This window comes from Symphodus melops (genome assembly GCF_947650265.1).
Source record: "Symphodus melops genome assembly, chromosome: 17".
Lineage (NCBI taxonomy): Eukaryota > Metazoa > Chordata > Actinopteri > Labriformes > Labridae > Symphodus > Symphodus melops.
In genome coordinates this window covers 6,013,197-6,031,671 of record NC_136707.1, presented here as the reverse complement: position 1 = coordinate 6,031,671, position 18,475 = coordinate 6,013,197, and the positions used below count along the sequence as shown (strand labels likewise).

At 38.3% G+C, this 18,475-nt stretch overlaps 3 protein-coding genes and 1 long non-coding RNA gene across 4 annotated transcripts in view; 1 reads left to right on the top strand and 3 right to left on the bottom strand.

The window, feature by feature from the left end:
• Window positions 1–6,115, bottom strand: part of LOC306838786 (growth arrest-specific protein 7-like) — a 10,553-nt gene extending 4,438 nt beyond the window's left edge. The window contains exons 1-6 of the mRNA XM_079367150.1: window positions 5,501–6,115; window positions 2,329–2,418; window positions 1,618–1,733; window positions 1,333–1,407; window positions 843–921; window positions 17–148 (exon numbers count right to left, since the gene is read on the bottom strand). Of these exons, the coding sequence (XP_079223276.1) occupies window positions 17–148; window positions 843–921; window positions 1,333–1,407; window positions 1,618–1,733; window positions 2,329–2,418; window positions 5,501–5,626 (618 nt within the window). The 5' untranslated portion in view covers window positions 5,627–6,115. The remainder of the gene's footprint in view (window positions 1–16; window positions 149–842; window positions 922–1,332; window positions 1,408–1,617; window positions 1,734–2,328; window positions 2,419–5,500) is intronic.
• A 2,439-nt stretch (window positions 6,116–8,554) lies between these two features.
• On the bottom strand, window positions 8,555–13,177 carry jmjd8 (jumonji domain containing 8). Its single transcript, XM_079366363.1, has 9 exons — window positions 12,924–13,177; window positions 12,442–12,537; window positions 11,292–11,340; window positions 10,852–10,948; window positions 10,667–10,735; window positions 10,029–10,148; window positions 9,844–9,911; window positions 9,582–9,716; window positions 8,555–9,193 (listed from the first exon to the last, which is right to left on the bottom strand). Exons 1-9 carry the CDS (start codon window positions 13,022–13,024, stop codon window positions 9,113–9,115), a joined length of 816 nt encoding a protein of 271 aa, XP_079222489.1. The 5' UTR covers window positions 13,025–13,177; the 3' UTR covers window positions 8,555–9,112.
• On the top strand, window positions 10,120–10,639 carry LOC306838269. The gene is made up of 2 exons (XR_013781063.1): window positions 10,120–10,241; window positions 10,576–10,639. It is a non-coding gene; the product is annotated as an uncharacterized lncRNA (long non-coding RNA).
• A 335-nt stretch (window positions 13,178–13,512) lies between the features above and the next one.
• Window positions 13,513–18,144, bottom strand: LOC306837992 (trypsin-like). The gene is made up of 6 exons (XM_079365894.1): window positions 18,089–18,144; window positions 17,308–17,328; window positions 16,495–16,663; window positions 16,075–16,343; window positions 15,611–15,750; window positions 13,513–14,759 (listed from the first exon to the last, which is right to left on the bottom strand). Exons 1-6 carry the CDS (start codon window positions 18,141–18,143, stop codon window positions 14,460–14,462), a joined length of 954 nt encoding a protein of 317 aa, XP_079222020.1. The 5' UTR covers window position 18,144; the 3' UTR covers window positions 13,513–14,459.
• Between the last annotated feature and the right edge of the window lie 331 nt (window positions 18,145–18,475).

Genomic DNA, 18,475 nt, shown 5'->3' with positions numbered 1-18,475 from the left:
TCTTCAGGCTCAGTACCTTCTCCACACCTGCGTAGCGGCTGGTCAGCTGCTTCCTGAGGTCGGACAGGTTATGTTCGTACTTCTTAAGGTCTTTCTTAAAGCCGTCTCCTCTAAAAGTCAGCAAAGGTTTCTCCACCTCAGAGTGAAGCTGTGGGTCAGGATCCATCAGATAATCAATTATCCACTTATTTTAATGACAACAACAATGACAGATATTATTAAGTGGTTACATTAATAATAGGTTTTAATTAAGTAAACAAACAAACACAATATTGTTTTATTTAACAATCAGAATTAATCATATTAATAATCCCTTTTTGTAATCAAACAATCAATCCCATTATTATGGATCTTTTTCAGAAAAACAATTAATCAGATCGTCAGTAATCTGTTTTATTTAAATAGTCAGACAATAACCTGTTTAAATGATTGGAGAAAAAAAACAATCAAGTGAGATATATTTTTTATGAAGGTAACTGCAAACTGTTTGTTGTTGGTTTTATTTATTTTTCAGTTTTTAGTCTTTCTGTTGTTTCAGGACTTCTAAAAAGAAACAAAAACTGCTGTTTTTTTCTTACATTTGCAATCTCCTTACACATTTAACTTTGGAAAATTATTCATGAATTATTATTATTATTATTATTATTTTATTTAACTTATAAATTAGAAACAAACCGTCCTACAGTATGTGCATTAACATGTTTGTTCTTCATGTTTAACCTAAACTGACAGCTTTGATCAGAGCGTTTTTTTGTGATTAAAAAATGGAAATAAATGGACAATAACAGAACCGGATAATCAATTACGCAGACGAGGATTTCATTTTTCAGGAAAGATTTTACCTTGTTGGAGAACTTTAGGTGAACTTCAGCTTCATCGTGAAGACTCTTCTTCAGCTGAGTCCACGCTTCACCCAGAGTCCTGAAGAAAACCTTGAATTAATCCTGTAACTGACTCATCGTAACATCCAGCCATTTCATTATATAGGTAAGAGTCCTGGCCATACACAGATCTGTAAGTTATGCACAATTGTTTGCCGGGGCTGCTCAAGAAAACAACTAATGTTAGTCTCTGTTTTGTGTCCAAGCCACACACACACACACACACACACACACACACACACACACACACTCGTGTGGACTGAGAGGCAGAGAGAAAAACAGCACTTTCCTGTCTGAGACTTTTTTTGTGACTGATTTAAGGTTTTCTGTAAAAGTTTTTCATTCAAGCATCAGGCACAAAGCGTGATGGGGAAAAAGTCTGTTTTTACACACACTTATCTCTGTAAACTGCTTTTAATATAAATAAAGGCATCAAGGCGTTTTTACTCACCCCTCCTCCTGAGCTGCCAGTGGACTCAAAGAGAGCTTTGACAGGTTTTTAGCGTATTCTTCTTCAATCTTTATCCTGTAACACAGACAGGAGGATAGGATCCTAAAGCTGCCCAGTGAACAGCACAAAAAGTCCTGCAGGAAGTCTGACAAAAATCCTCTAAAAATAATCTGGAAACTAGGTTTCAAAGTGTCAACAAAGTTTCAAAGTGACATTAATTATTCACAAAGTTCTGATTGGTATTTATATTTATAAAAATGTTCCTCTTTAAAAAAGTCATTTTACCTCTCATGGATGAACTCGGACATCTCCTTCTGCATCTGTTTCCCCTTCAGCTGTTTATGAACCAGAACCTCAAAGCCCACATCAGAGGTCGCCCCCTGAGGGTCTTTTTTATCAGTCTGAGAAAGAGGATGGTGACATCATACAGCTGTGAGCCAATCAACAGTCTGCTAGCACAGAGAGTCCAGATCACAGACCATTTATATAATTATTCAAAGGAATATGATAGACTATAGAAGGTATATCATTCATATCGAAGACCATATAGAATACTCAGACCACGATACAGTCTCTTGCTTTCAAAGTCCAGCAGGGAACAACATTGCTTGTTGTAAAAAGCAGTCCAGAAGTCTATGACAAAATGAGCACGCTTCTCTGTGTATTTATGCCTCACTAAACATTTTCCTTCTGAGTTTATGGTTTTAATCTCATTCTTTCAAAGTATTAAGTGAGCTGACTTTCTTGTCTTTCCTTTATTGATTTGCAGTAGGACACCTGCAGTTTTGTTTACAGATGAATGTGTTCCTTTTTCTGCTGTTTTTAATAACAGTCCTGTCTTAATAAAATGCCACTCTAAAGACTTGTCAGTAGGTATCAATGTATTATCTCTCTTGTCAAAATATGGTCACCACTGGGCTTAAAATAGTTATGATGATAATATTAATAATATTTAACCAGGCTAAAAGTGATGGAAGTGTTTAAAACAGAACTGACCCAGAAGTAATCACAGTAACTCCAATCATTTGGTTTAAGCAGCTGCTGCTCGGGACCCTGATCAGGAAGAGGAAAGGTCACCCCGTTTATCTGTAGACACACAAAGAAGAATAACAGAGTGAGAGGACACGAAGAATAAATTACACAGGGAAACTTAAGATCTGTGGATTCAAACATGACATGGAGTGACATCTTTAAGAGTGGGAAAAGGACAGATTTTTATGACAGTCATTCAGAGAAGCCAAATAGGGTCTGTGTCCTGAAGAAACGTGAACATGTGGTTTAGCATCCAGAAGGCGAGAGAGAGAGGTGGGGGGGCTGTGTCATCTTATACACAACACAGACTATTCGTTCTATTTCCCTCACGTTGGACACACAAACATCACACACACACACACACACACACACACACACACACACACACACACACACACACACACACACACACACACACACACACACACACACACACACACACACACACTCATACACACACACACACACACACACACACAAGCGAGAACATATGTTCACTCAGTTTGAACTCCTCAGAGGCCTTAACTTCCCCTCAGGCTGTAATTATGTAATATTACCATCTGTGTCACTTTGTCTTCATTTTTTTCTCTCTTATCGTATAACCCTCTCTCTCTTTTAAAAAAAAAAAAAAAAAAAAAAGGAGTTTAGTACTTTGACCTAAAAATCATCCAAATCAGCACTGACACAGGAATGTCACACCTGTCTGTGCAGGGCAAGTTCATCATAACACATCAAGATACCCATTGAGGTGTGTCAGGTTTGTCAGATTAAAACTGATCAATGGTCAATTTATCAATTGATCTGACCATCATCACCATCTTACTGAGGGTTTCCACAAACACACTGTCATATACATAAAAAAGTCAAATTAACACACACTGACCTCGTCATCATCTTTATATACAAGACTTGACACGAACACACAAAAACACAGTAGCATGCATGATGAGTAACTCTGTTATATAATCACCAACATGCACACAGCATGAACACACACACACACACACACACACACACACACACACACACACACACACACACACACACACACACACACACAACACACACTAATGTGGCATCTCTCCCAACTAACAAACTCAGAATAAAAATGTGTCCCACAGGTCACTTATCATGGACACCAGATTTTCCAAAACACCCCTCACTGAATATTTATAATCAGATCACGTATTCCTTTTAATGTGCACACAGACATACACTATTAACACACTGTGCACAGATACACACACACAACCTTTACTTGTGCACAGACACACACTCTTTAAGTGTGCACAGGAAAGCACAATCACACAGACTATATATAAACCTGTGTGAAGATGTGAGCACACTTGGGGTTGTTTGTAGTCACAATGATGATATTTGTGTGTGACATTTTATCTGTAATGTTTCACTTCAATAGAAAAAAAAGAGAGAAGAAAGGACCACTAGGGACATTTTGTTCCCAGAGTGTTTTTGTAACACACTGATGTGACAGTTGTTTCCAGTTGTGGAACACAATGTTTTATCATTTATTTATTTGCATTTCTTTTTATAGCTTTTTGCTTAGACACAATCAAATAAATAAACAAACAGTAGAAGAGGTGTAATGTGAGGTAGCAATATTGTACAATCAATCAGTTTGAATAAAACATTTAAGAGAGACTGTATGACACTCTGCTGTTGTTGCTAAGCTACACATTACTTTTCAGGCACACAATTTAAGTACATAGATGTTCCTCTTACTCCTCAGCAACAAATCAAAATGATTCATTCTGTCCCTCCATGAACATTTCCACTCTCAAAAGCAGCAATGAGTCACACATAAACAAATGTCAATTATTTGTAACTTAATATTAGACAATGTGCGATACAGCAGCAGGTGTGACTGTGAAGGTGAGAACAAGGTCACTTACGCTCTGAGAGTCATGTGACTCATGTGAGCGTCCATTATAGCCTAACAGTTGTGGGTGTGAGCATCTCCATGACAACGGTTGAGGTTGTGTAACAGAAGAACAAAAAACACCTGACGTCTTGTTTGTTTAATTTAATCCTCTGTTTGATCTTTGAGACATATTCAGAAATTCTACTAATTCTACTTCCGGTTTGTTTTCAAGAATAAAAATCTGTCTTATAGTGAAGACAGAAGGGCACAAATTGACTGCATTTCTCGATTTGTTAATTATTGTTTTTTTAGAAAACAAAATGAATCCTCCACCTGAGAGTCACCTGAAACACCTGAACATAACCCACGATGAGTCGACCATCGATGTTATAAAGAACAAAATCAATTCAAAATCTCTTATGTTGTCGCCAGTCCCCCCATCTGTTTCTATCATTGATCAGTGCTACTGCTGTCGTCACCATGGAAACTGGACCTGCTGCATCCTCACTGCTCTGCTGTTGCATGGAGGATTTAACATCAGTCCCCCTCATACACATACACACACACACACACACACACACACACACACACACACACACACACACACACACACACACATACATGTCGGCTTCAGCCCCCCCATACTTTTCTTCTTCTTCATCTTTATAGCAAATTACATAACCAAAGCTTCAGTGTGAATACAAAGATGAAGATTCCCTCTTCTCTTCTTACTCTCCACCGCACAAACACCTCTCAACAGACAATGCAAAGCGTTCGATTCCCAACAATGCCGCTGTGACCTGCTCTGCCCTGCTACTCGTTCTTGAGCTGTGACGAAAAGGAGGAAGAACAGATCCACAAACACTGACAAACAATCAGTGTCTCCCCCAAACACGCACACACACACACACACACACACACACACACACACACACACACACACACACACACACACACACACACACACACACACACACTGCCCAGAATGCATCAGGGCTGAAGACAACAGAGACTAGAACTTCTAATGAGGAGCAAACACAGTGACACCAGAGAGGAAGAAGAGGAGGATGAAGACAAAAAGGACGGCGCTCAAGTCGAAACTTGCAATAGGAAATTTAGAAAAACAAGAAGAGAAATATAAGGAAGGCGAAGGAGGGGAGGAAGATAAAACGAGGAAGGTCCTGAGTGTGCTACAAAAACAGAAAGATGATTAACAAGGATGATGAAGCTGATGATGAAGGTCCTGGCTTTACTCACAGTGGTCTTGGTCTCCTTCACCTCATTGGTTGTCCTCTTGGCTGGGGAGACAGGGAGCTGCGGGGCTAGACAAGACGGGTCATCAAAACTCTCCTCTGTGTCAAAACTGGCCTCCATCTTCATCATCCTCTTCCTCCTCCTGCTGCTTCCTTTCTCCTCCTCCTCTCCTCTGCACTGAATCTCACTTGCTCCTCCTCCTCACTCTCTCTCTCTCTCTCTCTCTCTCTCTCTCTCTCTCTCTCTCTCTCTCAGGCTGTGCAGCGGCTGGAGGAGTCGTGGGCAGGGGGAGGAGGTGCGAGGAAAAGGAGGGGGGTGTCGGTGTGATGAAGTGTATCCTCGGGTGAAGCTGCTGTCAGAGGAGTTTTTCAGGATGCTGCCTGTGATGAGATCTGCATCCCTCCCTTTCAACCTGCACCTTCCTCACACCCCCTCTACCTGTGTCTGTGCACACGTAGAGAGGGGATGGCTGTGGTGCAGGAATGACGGAAGGAGTCGTTAGAGCAAAAAGACAAAGACATGAATAAAAGAAAACAAAAGGAATATGAATAACAGAGGGAGCATAACAAAGGTGTGAGACGATTTCAATGCTTCTTGCCCTGCCTATACCACCACAGAGAAGGCATATGGTAAGGGAAGGGGAGAGTGTGTGTGTGTGTGGGGGGGGGGGGAGAGTAGGCTGGCTTGATGTAAACGGTTGAATAATGATCTCTACAGACCGATTATGATCAAAACTGGAGGAGGAGAAATAGGCAGCCAATCAGGGTGCAGCCATAGTGTGTGTCAGTGTGTGTATTCATGTGTTTAGACTGAGCTTCATGCAAACACTATGCACCCATTTCACAGTTATTTTCTATTTAGCTCTTTTAGAAACAGCTATGCCCCAATCAAGCTGACTTTTTTGTGATGTTTTGGGGGGGTTATTTGGATCAAATTACCAAACATCAAAGAGTTGTGGTAATGTCTATAACAGAAGCATTACTATCGTGATATAAGAAATAATGAAATTTCTCGAAACAGCCTGAACGCCTAAAACTCATTTGAATTTCATATTTTCATTCAAATTAAACAGCTTCTCTCAGTTTAAAAAAAGAAGATTCCTGTGGATTTAGGTTTTCCTGACAAACTTCTCCTTAGACGTCTCTTCTCCATCCTTCTGTTTCCCTTCTGACATCTTTCCTGTCCTTTTCTTCATATCATGATATGTCTGTCCTGACTCCAATTAATTACTGTTACTAAGTCCTTAATGATGTAAAAGGATGCTGTGGTCGTTTTGATTGAAGGAAAACCGCAAAGGCAGGTAAAGAAAATTCTGATTCTATAATTAACGTTTTTGCTTTTATATGAATGCGACATGTTACTGGGCTTATCCACAGCATAAACTAGAGAGCAGAGATGAGCAAAACTGGTTGGGTGAAATAAACATTGCAACTTCCTCCCACTCGCCCACATTGAATTTTCCTGAATATTTCCCGCTGCCTTCACACATCAGCTCACCCGGCCTTCACAAAGAAGAGAGGGGTACCAGGGTACTTTCCATATCTGACCTATGATAGACAGATAACAGTATGTTTGTAAGGATCTTCACATAAAATATCCTGGACTATGAAATTTGTGACATGCTATTTATTCGAAAGGAGCAATCTGTAAGATATGTACCAATTTAAATCATAAAATGATCTTTCTATATCATCAGAAATTAAGGAAACATTTTGAAAAACGGAGAGGGGTTAGAATGCAGAAATATTTTGAGACTGATGCAGAACTGGCTAAACACTGAAGCCTCAGTGTCCATGACATGGCGTTACATATTTCTCCTTTAAACACATGGATGGTACGACAAGGCTAAGCAGTTCACTTCCTGTTTTCAGCTTTAATATTTCTTCCTCATCTGTGACTCATCAGCTGTCTGTTTGCTGTGCATCACACACACACACACACACACACAGACGCCTGCAGGAACAGGAGGAGCCCACAAACATAACGAGGACCGTCACTTATGCCACAGGGAGGGTTGAAAAATCACTGGCCTTTGACCTCTGATGACTTCAGTTTGTGTTGTTAAATCAGCAGCAGGTCGGCCGATGACTAACAGAGAGAGAGGCACTTAAATATTAAGAAATGATTGAATAACTGAAGAAATGTATCTTTTTTTAATGGAGTTTAAAAAAGATATATTTCCAGGTTTCACAAACCTCACTTTGTAGAAATCTTTAGTAGTTTAAAACTGAAAAAGAGTCAGGGAAATGTTTCACCTCAGGCTAGTCTTAATCTTTGGATTCATTTTACAACAACAATAACCTTTATACTTAAAATAAGTTCACTAGTGTCTCATTGTCATTAATGTGTCATCTTTTCTCTCTGAGGATTCTGTCGGTCCCTCTCTCTCTATTCAGGATGGGTTTGTTCATCATGATGTCTTTCTCTGAAAGGAGTTTTTTTTTTTTAATCAGCAGGACTTTCTCTTAAGGGGAAAAGTCCCCTGAGCTTTTACTGAACCCCCTAAAAACAACCATTTTTTTTACACCCCAATTTCATGGAACGTCTTCCAGCAAATTCTAAAGATTGGAGTTCCTCCCTCTCTTGCAGATTTTAAGAATTTGATGTCTTGCCAGGTGTTTCAAATTGTAAGTGTTTTAATTTATCTTAACGATTTTTGTTATTGATTTTAAGTGTATGTTGTTGTTTTGACTTTCTTTATTGTGCAATGTAATCTCGATAGCATTGGAAATGTTATTTTAAGAATGTTGAAAGGTTTTATCAATTGATTGATTCTGAATTGCGTCATATGTTTGTGTTTGTGTTTCTCTAAATACTGTAAAGAAGACAGAAGGGCACATATTGACTGCATTTCTTTATTTTTCTTTAGATATCAGTCTAACAACAAACCTTGAATGATCAACCTGCAGCATATTAAAGAGATACACTTAAACACAATCAAAATGTTTCACATTTTCTGTCTCCTCGCCTCCTTCACTTTATAGAAGTTGAATTAAAGTGTTGTTTTTGGTAATGATAACACTTGGTTGTAGACTGAAATATCTCAACAGCTGTGTATTCAGTTTGAACCGTTTATAAGCAAGACAAAGCGTGCTTCTACACAGACAGACATCATAGTATCATAGCTGCTTTTTTACATGTGATGTTATCATTTAGCACAACGAAAACAGCGAGGCAGAAAAAGCAAATTTAAAATGTTACTGTGGTAAAATCGTTAACTTTTCATCTGCTTCAACAACCTCAAAAGGGAAACATGGTTTAACTTCAGCTTGTTTTTGTTTTTTTGTTTTGCTTTAATACTTGAAGAAAGACAAACAAAATGATAAAAATCATTTCGGGCCTAAAACAGCAGTCACAAAAATTATACTTAAAAAGCAAGACTTTGTCTCATTAAGCTGCTTTGGTCATTAAATACACATAATCATTGCTCAAAATACTAGAAGAAAAACCCACATTAAAACATAATCATTGATATCACAGTTCATAAATCTGTTGGTTTGCTCATTTACCCACCTGAAACATTGGTCACCTATTATCTCTGTTGACTGCTTCAGAAGTGAATGTAGCCAATATAAAAGATAAAACAACAACAAAAGGAAGAACCAAAGGTGAGGATCAGCCGAGGAAGGTTGAGATGAAGACACTGGTGTCCAAGTTGAGAGTGGCGTGCCACCAGCGGTCAGGAAAATACAGCACCTGACGGAAAGACGTATTCTGTTAGTAAATTAAGGAGGCTTCGTAAAAGAGCTTTCACAACAAGTTTAACTCTTTGTGTTAACGCACAAAAATAATCACTTTAAAATAGTAGCTTCAGAGGTTGAATTGTTAGGGAGACAAGAGTCCTTAGTGGTTGATTTATATTTAATTTCTTATGCTGTGTTGCTGTGCAAAAATACTTTTAATAGTAAATAAAATTAACAATGAACTTCACTATAAAATGCCCTTCATGGAGACCTTAATCACTAATACAAAAATTGTCTTGTTTATTTTAAAGGTCCATCACTGAATCAATTATCAAAGCACACAATATTGATCCTGATCTAAAGATGTTGTAAACAAACTGAACTGTGATCAGAGTGCTTACCTCTCCAGGCCTGATGGTGCACTCCAGCGGTGCCTCCTCATCGGGCAGATTAGGGTAGGTCTCCATCAACCAGGACAGAGTGGTGCGGTTTGGATGGAAATGAGGCTCCTGGTCTGGTGGGTAGAGGAACCAGCGCTGTGCAATCACAGCTGAATCAATCACTTAAAACACAGGATGCTCTGACATTAATCTGTGTTATTTTGTCAGTCGTTCAATCCAACAAAGGGACCAAACAGAACATGCATGTTTTTAGTTTTTTCACCTTTCTTCCATAGATGACCTCAGAGTAACCAGGACCGTGCCAGTGAAAGGGGACTCCTGTTCCTGGACCTGCAGACAAAAAGAATGGATTGGATGGTCACCGCTGCTGTTTGAGTTGCTGCTCTATTTAGTAATTGACATATTTGAGACGCTTTAAAAGTCCCAAAAAAAGATTTAATTACTGACCTGCAATCCCGAAGCTGTAAGCTCCGCTGGTGTGAGGTAAGACGTACGGCGGAGACCTGTAGTGCGCAAACAAACTCTGCCACTCTGTGAAGTTGTTGTCTCCAAAAAAATACAGTGTGTCTTTAGATGGGAGAGACATCAGAAAAACAAACCCACAAGTCAATGCTCAACTGGAAAAACTTACATTTCATTTTTCCAATACATCATTTACTTGTAAGAGTGCCGCTTATTAGAAAAATGCAGAGGCTTTTAAGATCGGGTTAAATCTGATATATCTGAACCAGTTTGCCTCATTCGTTTCCATCAAACCTGTTGGTTTTCTGATTGCATGGCAAACCGAGGAATGTCCCAAACAGCCCTGTGGGGTTGCCTTAAAACTGCCTATGTTCTCTGGTCAAAATAAAAAAAGACCATTCCTGATAAAAATCTAAAGATAGGAGGAGAAAATACTGGTTGCTGCATTGTTGTCAGAGAAGCCAGCACTTCAAAATAGCATGATTGCGTAATGTCTGATGATATAGTAAGCTGATTTTATGACTTAATTCAGTAAATATCTTGCATATTGGTTCTTCAATGTTACGTTCTGAGCCTGCTATAAAAAAAAGAAAGAATGGATGGAGTTAGGAAATGTAACTCACCGCTGCCAAGTGTGTCCACAGATTGAGGTCTCAGAAAAATGTCCACATATTCCTGTAACGGTACGTCGACTGGAACAAAGACATCCCGGTGAATAATTGAATAAAAGTAACAATCCCTGCTGGTTAATAAGGTCACTTGCAGACTATGACAGCAGCAGAGCATGATGGGTGTTAGACATGCATACCTTTCTTGTAAGAGTAAGTGTTAGCTGTGCTGAGCCGCACTCTCCTTTCTCCATATTCCTCTAGTAAGCTTGACTTGGAGCATAATGACCTGAATTTCTAAAAGAAAGTCATTGTAAGGAAAGATTAACTGTAGTTTAAACTTATGTTTTGTTGTTGCTGATATTATTAAAACACTGTTGTGTGTTATTCGGGAATAATCCAAATTGCAGGACAATCACACTTGTGGGCAAACTCTATAGTCTGTACTTTCTTTTTTCGACACTATAAGTGGCTACTAAACTCGTTTGAAGTACCACATATCGTCTTCTAGATGTGTTCATCATTTTCGGATTTTACTCCAGGATTTTGATTCACAGACATTAAAAGTACAACACTAATCCACACAACTTCCTGTTGTGTGCAAGCAGACAACATTATTCAGAAAAGTTTGAATACATACTGTGTTATCAGTCAGGCCTCTCAGGATCACTGGTCTGCTGTAGGCATATCTGGGGGGAAAAACAACTGTTCAGCATGTTTACGTTAACACTTCCCTCATAAAGGCTGTATGATAAGATGATGAAAGCTCTGAAATCTTGACATTAAATCAAACCCTTCAGTGCTTTAAACCTACATTATTTCAATGGCCATTACAGGGCGTCTTCCCTAGTTGCAAAAATAAGCCCCACTACACAGAGGTCTATGAGAAAATAATCCCACTTCAGTTGTTTTACTACTTAAGTAAATGTGAGTTTCAATCACTGTTAACTGTCTTTCAAGAGGATCATTTGGTTTAAAAGAAACAAAAGCAAAAATGAGCGAGTAATTTCAAACCCTGACCTGGCACTTTGCACTGTGGGAAACAGTACTGAAGACTGGTTTGATATATACTGGGAATTTTTCTTTTGCACAGCACGTCCAGGTATTTTTGGCAAAGCGATCTTGTATTTGTTGCATACTGGGTTTTTATTTTATTTTTACATGTACTACTTGTGTATTAGGTGGTTTGGAAAACAGCCTATGGGTGTCTGTGTCTGGTTCTGCTGTATTGTGTGTGAGTTGCAGGGGGTGTGTTCAGGCTGAAGAGTCATCAGCAGGATGAGCTGCACATGGGTCTCGTGCACTCTGCTTTCTAAAGACCTTCCAAAACCTCTCATCCTGCTTGGATGAGTCTTTGTCTGTCTTTGATTTATTACTATTATTTATTACTTATGTTATTTGACTTTGATTAGGGTATTATAAGGTGATTGAGGATTGAGCTGAAACTGTAAATTTAGAAAGATCCATTAGCAGAAATTTTGAATGATCAAAAAATTACAATTTTAACTTGGAGTATACAAACGTAAAAGTTTAATGAACAAGTTTAATACAAATCTTAATTAGTAGCTCAAATGAATATGACAACAGGTTTTCAAGTTGTTAAATATCTTTCTAGGTAGTCAAGATGGCTGTTACAGTGATAAACTGCAGCCCAAACCCCAAAAAACAAGACTCTAGAGGTAATAAAAAAAATCAGATACCTGTCCTTTAATTAAAACAAATGGATCAGGTTAGCACACTTTGGATGTGAGGAGGAGTAGGACTGTTATAAAAATATTACCACCACATACCTTTCAATAAATTGTGGATATGAGAGTAGAGAGCTGTCCAACACGTCGATGTTACAAGGACCTTCATCCTGTAATCTGAAATCTGAGTTTACTGACCTGAACAACAAAGAAAAAAGAGCACACTGCTTTTTAAGATCTGAATTAAGTGCTGCAAAACAATCCCATTCATAAACATATTTTTAGAATCAAATTAAACGTTATCGATGTAGTCGATTCATTATATTTTAAAATTAGCTACTTGAGCATTCATCACAATGGTCGGTGTCAAACGTATATTACTATAATTTCCATCAATTCATTTGTTTAACCTCTGAAACCCTAAAAAGTTTTAGTTGTCTAGATGACGTTTAAAGTGACAATATTTTTAAATTAAGTCGTTTCAGGTCCACATATGATTACTTGCAGGGTTTTTTGTAGGGTTAATTTGTAGTAGCCTACAAGGTGATGAAGCAGCAATGGTTAAGTTTGGTGTTGAGACTCACCAGCCTCCTGCGTCTTCTGACAGCCCCTCTGCTTTTAACGCAATGAAACATAACAGAACAAATTGTATACTGGTGTTAAATACAACTGTTTTTAATTCCATTCAAATGTACACTTGCTGCAACTCACATGAAACTACATTTAAGGTGAAAACACAGTTAATTTGAGGTAAACGCGTTGTATTTTCATAGGGCGTGAGCTGTCTGCCAACTTCCTGTAACATGTCCAATCAGAAAACAACACACTAGTATGACTGTGCGCAGCGTTCAGGCTCTGTGGGAATTATAAACATCTGATAAAGTAATGGCGCGTACTCTTTCCATTTAAAAAAATAGGAGAATCTTATGCACGCTGTCTATCTTGTTTCTAACTTAGATGCAAATACATTTATTTTAGCAAGTTTGACAGCGTAAATGAGCTTACATGAAGTTTTCAAAGTACTTAAAATTGTGACTTTGCACACGGGTAGAAACTTTCAAAATGTATAAAATAATTTGCGTGCACGTGGCCACAAACGTAATGCTGTTCGAGTTCGTGCCCAAGTAAAAAAAAACAAAAAAAAAGTCTGCGCACGCTCCTGATGCTGAACGTCTTATTTTATTATACATGATCAGTACAGAGTATTATTAATCATACAGAACCTGTGAGCAATCAAAAGAAGAGATATACAGGTTTGATTTGCTTTGTTCAAAGGGCGTCACCTACTTTTAAACAAACATATAGCAGCACTTTAAAAATGTAGCTCAGCAACTTTACATACTTGAGCCACGTTGAAGTACAAATCACTGAAAGGTGTTACAGTTTCAGTACAGAGGAGTACAAGTCTATAGGCTATAACATTTCCACTGTTGCTCCTCCTACATCACATAATCATACACAAAGTAACTTTCTGTTTTTCACAATTACTTAAATACACAATTACAGACAGATTTATGCAGGAAAACTTATTTGTTAATAAGATTATTCAAAGAATTCTTCAATGTTTATACACTCAATGTTTTACTGAAAGTCTTTTAAAAGAGATGCTGGCTAGTTTATTTTTGTGTGTGTTTTTTTATTATAAAAATTGGCTTCTTGTTGTCATTAACAGGCTTTCAGTCAATATAAAGCTCTTATTTTTTTTGCAATACTTGTGAAAAAACAACAACTCCACATTCATGAACAAATAAGTCATCCAAAAAATCAACACTTCCAAGATCCTGAGTTGCAGCCCTTAGCTTTTAAATATCGCTTAACTCGTGTAGACTTTAAGACCTATAGAGGCACTGGCTCCTAAACTGATGATACCATTAGAACCTGAATTAATCAACTCAACTTTATTTTGTAAGCACACACAACACTGTAGATCCAAAGTGATGAACTGGCAGATAGAGAATGACACATGAATCTGACTGAATAATCTCATAGCATTGAGTGCAGAAACACGTGTACTGTAATTAAATAGGTCCAAATCTCTCTGCCCTCCCTTCTTTTCTCTCAGAGATCATTGGTGTTGGTACCTCTAATATTCTATAATATTTTACTTGTTATTAACAATTCTATGAAAGAACTAAGATAGAGAAGAGAGCAGGTAAGATAGAGAGCAGCAGAGGAGCCGAGAAGGAAATCAGATGAGCTGTTCCAGAAGTTGAACCAGATGAATTGTTCCCTCCTCTGAAGGTGACAAAGCCTGGCTCGCCACTGCCGCTGACATGGCCGTTGATCCATATCTGAAACTGGGACACCCGGGCATAGACTCCAGGGAAGCTGGCTAAAGCACAGCCTCTTCCAAAACTCACTACTCCACCCTCGACCCAGATAGAACCAGTTTTACACACAAGTGGGCCACCAGAATCCCCCTGCAAGAGGTTGATTAAAACACAAGACAACAGACATTCAAACAAATTCAAACACACTTTTTCCTACAATGTAGAGTTTAAAAACATGCTTCAAAATGTGTAGTAATTTTTAATTAATAATGTCATGTACTGTCAATCTGTGAACAGATTATAGCCTAATTTCAGAAAATATAAAAGGTATAGCTCACAGCTCAAGAGCTATGACTGAGTAAGCTGCACAGAGACTGAGTGGATATGTAACTTTGACTCAGTTTGACTAAATAAATAGACAAAGCCAAGATATGTTTTTTGATTTATCAAACAATATACTGAGAGAATAATTTCCAACAAAACTCCAAAAAATGATGATATTCTTGAATTTCCCTCGGGATCAATAAAGTATCTATCTATCTATCTGATAGACAACCGAGATGACAACGACTCTCAACAGAAGATATTCCAACCAACTCCCCCTCTTTGTCAGCCTCCCAATACAAAACTGAAATGGTAGATTAAGATAAAACCTTGTTCACTGCAAATTACCAGGGGGAAAAAAAAACCCCATCTAGGGTGGGAAACATAAAAAATTATCAAAAGAGGTATATTACATATTATGACTCCTTCATGTTTATTCAAACATTTATTATGTCACTGCTTGCTCTATCATGACTACAGAGCGACCAACCAAGATGCTCACTTTGCAGCTCCCAGTGTCATCAATTTATTTAGCAAACATTTTGGGAAACCTTCACATTTTACCTTTAACTATAATTTCTTGATTACATTATTGGACTGACATTACATTTTCAATGCAGGAGGTAGTTGGTGAGGGATTTAGGATGATGTTGGGAGTCTTTTGCAGACAGACTAACCTGACAGGAGTCCTTTCCTCCCTCCTCCAGTCCGGCACAGATCATGTTGCTGGTGATTGACGAGTAGGACTGGCTACACCGAGAGTTGGACACAATGGGAATGCTAACCTCCTGAAGTGTCTGAGGGAAACCAAGGGGAACTGCAAAAGAAAAGACATTTGTTAGATCTAAATGTTTTCATTGCTTGATAAAGACTAAAGACTAAACAAAAAGTTTCAATGGTGTTTGTTAATATTTTCTTCTAAAAAATGACCCCAATCAGACAATACAGAGAACTCCAACAATGTACTTTTAAACTCTACTGGCTTTTAATGGTGTCATGTTTTTGTGCATTCTTCTGTTGGGCCTCTGGTTGTTGCTGTCTTTTGGTGTAATTGTGTGCAAAGATCCATATTGAACACCAATCACTTCATTTAAATGATTCATTATTAATAATTACTGCAAAACAGTTACTAAATTTTTACCGTCACTTTGGATGGTTCCCCATCCAGTAACCCAACAAGCTGTTCCGGCGTCGAACACGCTGTCGCTCGCTGCAAGGCACACAGGTTTGATGTAATCTGTGAATGTCACCTCTGATGAAAGCTCAAGCAGAGACATGTCACTGTCGTTGGGGGAGACATCATAGTCCGGGTGGTTGATGATCTGGATCACAGTTCGGGACACTTGGTTGAAGTTCAGAAACTGTTGGTTTTCACGTCCAAGGTACACAACTAGGTTAAAAGTGCTCGTGCTGAGAAGACAGTAGACGTTTGTTGTGGATGTTAGTGAAAGCAAAATAAACATTTACCAATACCCTTTTCTTACAGTTTTATTGGAATTCATATTTTTCTTAAAAATGTTTTTGTTTTTTTTCTGAGTCATGTGACAGAGTCAGAGCTCACCTAGAGAAACAGTGAGCTGCAGAAAGCACCCATTTCTTGTTGATCAGTGAACCTCCACAGAAGTGACTACCGCTTCTATGCAGACTGGCCTGCCAAGGCCACGCTCCCGCAGCAGCATTTTCACCTCCAACGATCCTGTTGTTCTGGTTAAGTGGAGCAATGCCACAAACTGCAGGAGGAAAAGATTCAAATGTGATCAATTAACCACATAATAGTACTACAGTCCTATGTTCCCGCAGTGGTTAGGGGATTATGTGGAACATAGGGCTGTAGGAAGCTGAGCTCTTGATTAGTGTCTGATCTGTGGTAGACTTTTTTCCATTGTCAAAGATGCACATTATCATCCTTTGAGATTCTCTGCAGTATTTGTCAAGGTACCCCTTTGTTTTTGTTTTAAGGTACTCTTAAGCATGTCTGTCTCTGTACCCTTAGTCTCTTGTTTGAAGTACCTGGACAATCTATCAACATTGACTTTCAAAGTTTTTTTATTTTTTATTTCTGTTGAGGCAATTTGAAGAAATTTGCTTGGAAGTTCTGCACTCGTGTAAGCACATTAAGAAGTAAAAAGATCCTTCAAGTTCATCCTGATTCACCTTGAGTAGAGCATTTACATCAAATGACTTTTGTGAAGAAATCATTTCACTGTCACCCTGACACTTTTAGTAGGCTTAATGTATTCTCAGGATATTTAGGATTGAACTCAGCTTCAAAAATGTCAAAGGTTTGGGGATCAGTTCTGAAACCTGTTGGAAATCTTTGATCCTTTGTCATGAGATTAAAGGAAACAAATAAAGAATAAGAAACGCGACTCACCATCAAGCTGAGCGTTGCTTTCTGTTGGAGAGACAAAGAACAATACAATGAGTCACCTGTGATTGGAAAATTCTTTGACACACAGATCATTACTATGCAGCTAAGGTACGACAATCGTATTCTTTTGCAATAAGTTGTTTGAAAAAACTAAACAGACTGGTTTCCCCTTTCGTCCTTGTAGGCATTTGTGGCATGGAGTCAATGTAAATAGCCTAATAATTACTGACCATCCCTTGGTTTCCAAGATTAGATTTTAGATGAAGTAGAAGATAAAAAAAAAAATACATGTATATATATATGAAAAATAATTAATATATGATTATATAAATAGGTTGTCGTTGTTCCTTGCTGGAATGTTTATGGCTCAAGCATCGATCATGTCATATAGAATGTTGTAATGTGTTAGACTCCAGTGAACTTTGCATTACATTCTCTGACTCAACAGGACCTTTATTGTAAACACACTTACTGTCAAACTGGCTGTTCAGGATTTTCATGTCGCATGACCCCTTCAGGAATGACTACTGATACCGAAATTGTCTTTTCTTTCATTTTGCCAGCTTTAACTCAAATTTTAGACAAGTGGAGATTTAACTGACATTAAAAAAAACTTTTTTCTTCATGATCTTTCATGATGATACTTTAAACTGTCAAATAGACCCACAATCATACATCCTGATATGAACATTATCAATTAATCACAGAGAACAAAAATAGAGAAATAGAGCAATGATATTATCAATATTTTAACAATTCTTATACATTATTTTACAGCACTTACCTGTTACTGTTAAGGCCACAAGCAGGACACCAAAAACAAATAGTTTGAGCTCCATGGTTCAGTTCTTCAGACTGAGGGATGAGATAACTAAAGGAACAGTACAACCCTCACAGGAGGCGTGACTGTTCACTGACAGGTGCATAGTGCTACTGTTGTGATTAGTTTATGGCAACACCTCATACAAAACCTACAGGCCAAAATACAGGCTGTTTGGGGCCCAAGGTATACGGGACCAAAGGGAAAATCTTAAAAAGGCCTGTTTGAGTGGACACTTTCTGAAAAGTGGAGCAGGCAGAAGACAGACAGGATTGACTTTTCCCTTAATTGGGAGTTTAAAGACAGGCTAGGGACACATATAAGTGTAAGAAAAACATGGTTAATATTTTG